The sequence below is a fragment of the Notolepis coatsorum genome, assembly GCF_963971535.1.
Source record: "Notolepis coatsorum genome assembly, contig: SCAFFOLD_391, whole genome shotgun sequence".
In the NCBI taxonomy this organism is placed as follows: Eukaryota; Metazoa; Chordata; class Actinopteri; order Aulopiformes; family Paralepididae; genus Notolepis; species Notolepis coatsorum.
In genome coordinates, this window is record NW_028171514.1 from 119236 (window position 1) to 120720 (window position 1485).

Consider the following 1485-nt stretch of genomic DNA (forward strand, 5'->3'; position numbering starts at 1 on the left):
GAGTCACTTGACCATCAGAAAGAAAAGGGAAAAGTACACAGTGCTTTTTCAAAGTGGTTCACAAATGTGACGTCAAGGGAAGGGGAGGGGAGGGAAGGGGGGGGGGGGCTGCAGCACATGGGGGAGTGATTTCCTGATGAAAATGTGGAAGGAACAGATCAAAGCCGGGGATGACAGCCAATCAATCAACCGTCAAATCAGACATGGCAACTGTCGATTATGGCTTCTTCCACTCCACGAGATCTCTTTGTCGCGCTCAAATTGTTTATCTTATCCCAAGAAAGAGAAAAGGGAGAAAAAAAGAAAAAGAAAGACGAGGTAGGCCTATTCTCCCACAACCCTGTCCCCGAAAAGAAGTTATCCGCACGGATCAAATGTTCACAGAGCGTGTGTTGGCTGTAATAATGGCAACGCCTCGGGCATTCCACACAGCAAGGCAACGCCGTTTCTTTTTCGACCCCCGAAGCGCTTATAGAATGATAACCTTTTAGTACGATCAGCAAACTAAATAATAAGGGATTGATTTTGGGAACAATAGAAAACGAAAGTTCAACAACGACTAACTAAATCCGAGAGGAGGGATAGTGAGTGTAGCCGAGCAGATCGCGTGGCGAGGAGGAGGACAAACACTAGTAAGGTACTTTAGTCGGAGGGAAACGAACGGTAATAACAATCGGCTACTAATAGCTTCATGTAATTCATGGTTGAACACTTTGGTACTTTGTATCTTCTTGTCTAGTGCGTGTGCGTGTGTGTGTGTGGAGGGGGGGGGCTATACACTGGAAACGGAAATGCAGCGATTTCAAGTAGAGATGTACAAAAACAAAGGCACATCTTAACGCTTATGATCAGGTTATTATCACTCGTATAGATCGTGATCATCGACGTACCTGCTGCGCGCTTGGGCGCTTCTTGTTTCCTCCGCGGCATAGCTGGATTTCCCGTAGAACTATTTTTTTTTAATACCCAGCTCGCAGAATCCCGAGAAGGTCCACTATTACTCGCAGATTACGCCTTCTTCATGTAGTAGTAGCTCCCTCCTGTACACAACATCGAGAGTCCGCAGGGAAACTAAAACATCATTGTTTGTTATTATGGAATGGAACGGATCTGGTAAAAGAAGGCTCTGTCTGGTGGTGTCCGCCTGCCTTGTCACAGCGGTGATCGTGAACAGTAAAGCCCGTCCAGCGCGCACCTCCTCCCTGCTGCTGCTCTCCTCGGTGGCGACAGCCTGCAAAGTTGAGGCAGAGCGAGAGAGAGCAGCGCGTCACTCAGAGCGGAGGGCTGACCCACCGCGCCGTGCTTAACTCTTCACGGCTCGGGAGGGAGGGGGCGGTGCGTGGTCACCGCCAGGGCTGCCCCGTTCTGTTTTTAATATGAATCACATCCTCTGCCTCTCTGGAACACACCATGGTTTATTATTATGTACTATGTCTCTGGACTGTATATCATTCATGGGGGACCCTGGTGTAAACAAGACGAAAG

General features: G+C 48.6%; 1 protein-coding gene across 1 annotated transcript in view; it reads right to left on the reverse strand.

Annotated features, from left to right (window-relative positions):
• Nucleotides 1–1197, reverse strand: part of LOC311248249 (teashirt homolog 3-like) — a 22837-nt gene extending 21640 nt beyond the window's left edge. The window contains exon 1 of the mRNA XM_084339167.1: nt 891–1197. Within this exon, the coding sequence (XP_084195293.1) occupies nt 891–930 (40 nt within the window). The 5' untranslated portion in view covers nt 931–1197. The remainder of the gene's footprint in view (nt 1–890) is intronic.
• Between the last annotated feature and the right edge of the window lie 288 nt (nt 1198–1485).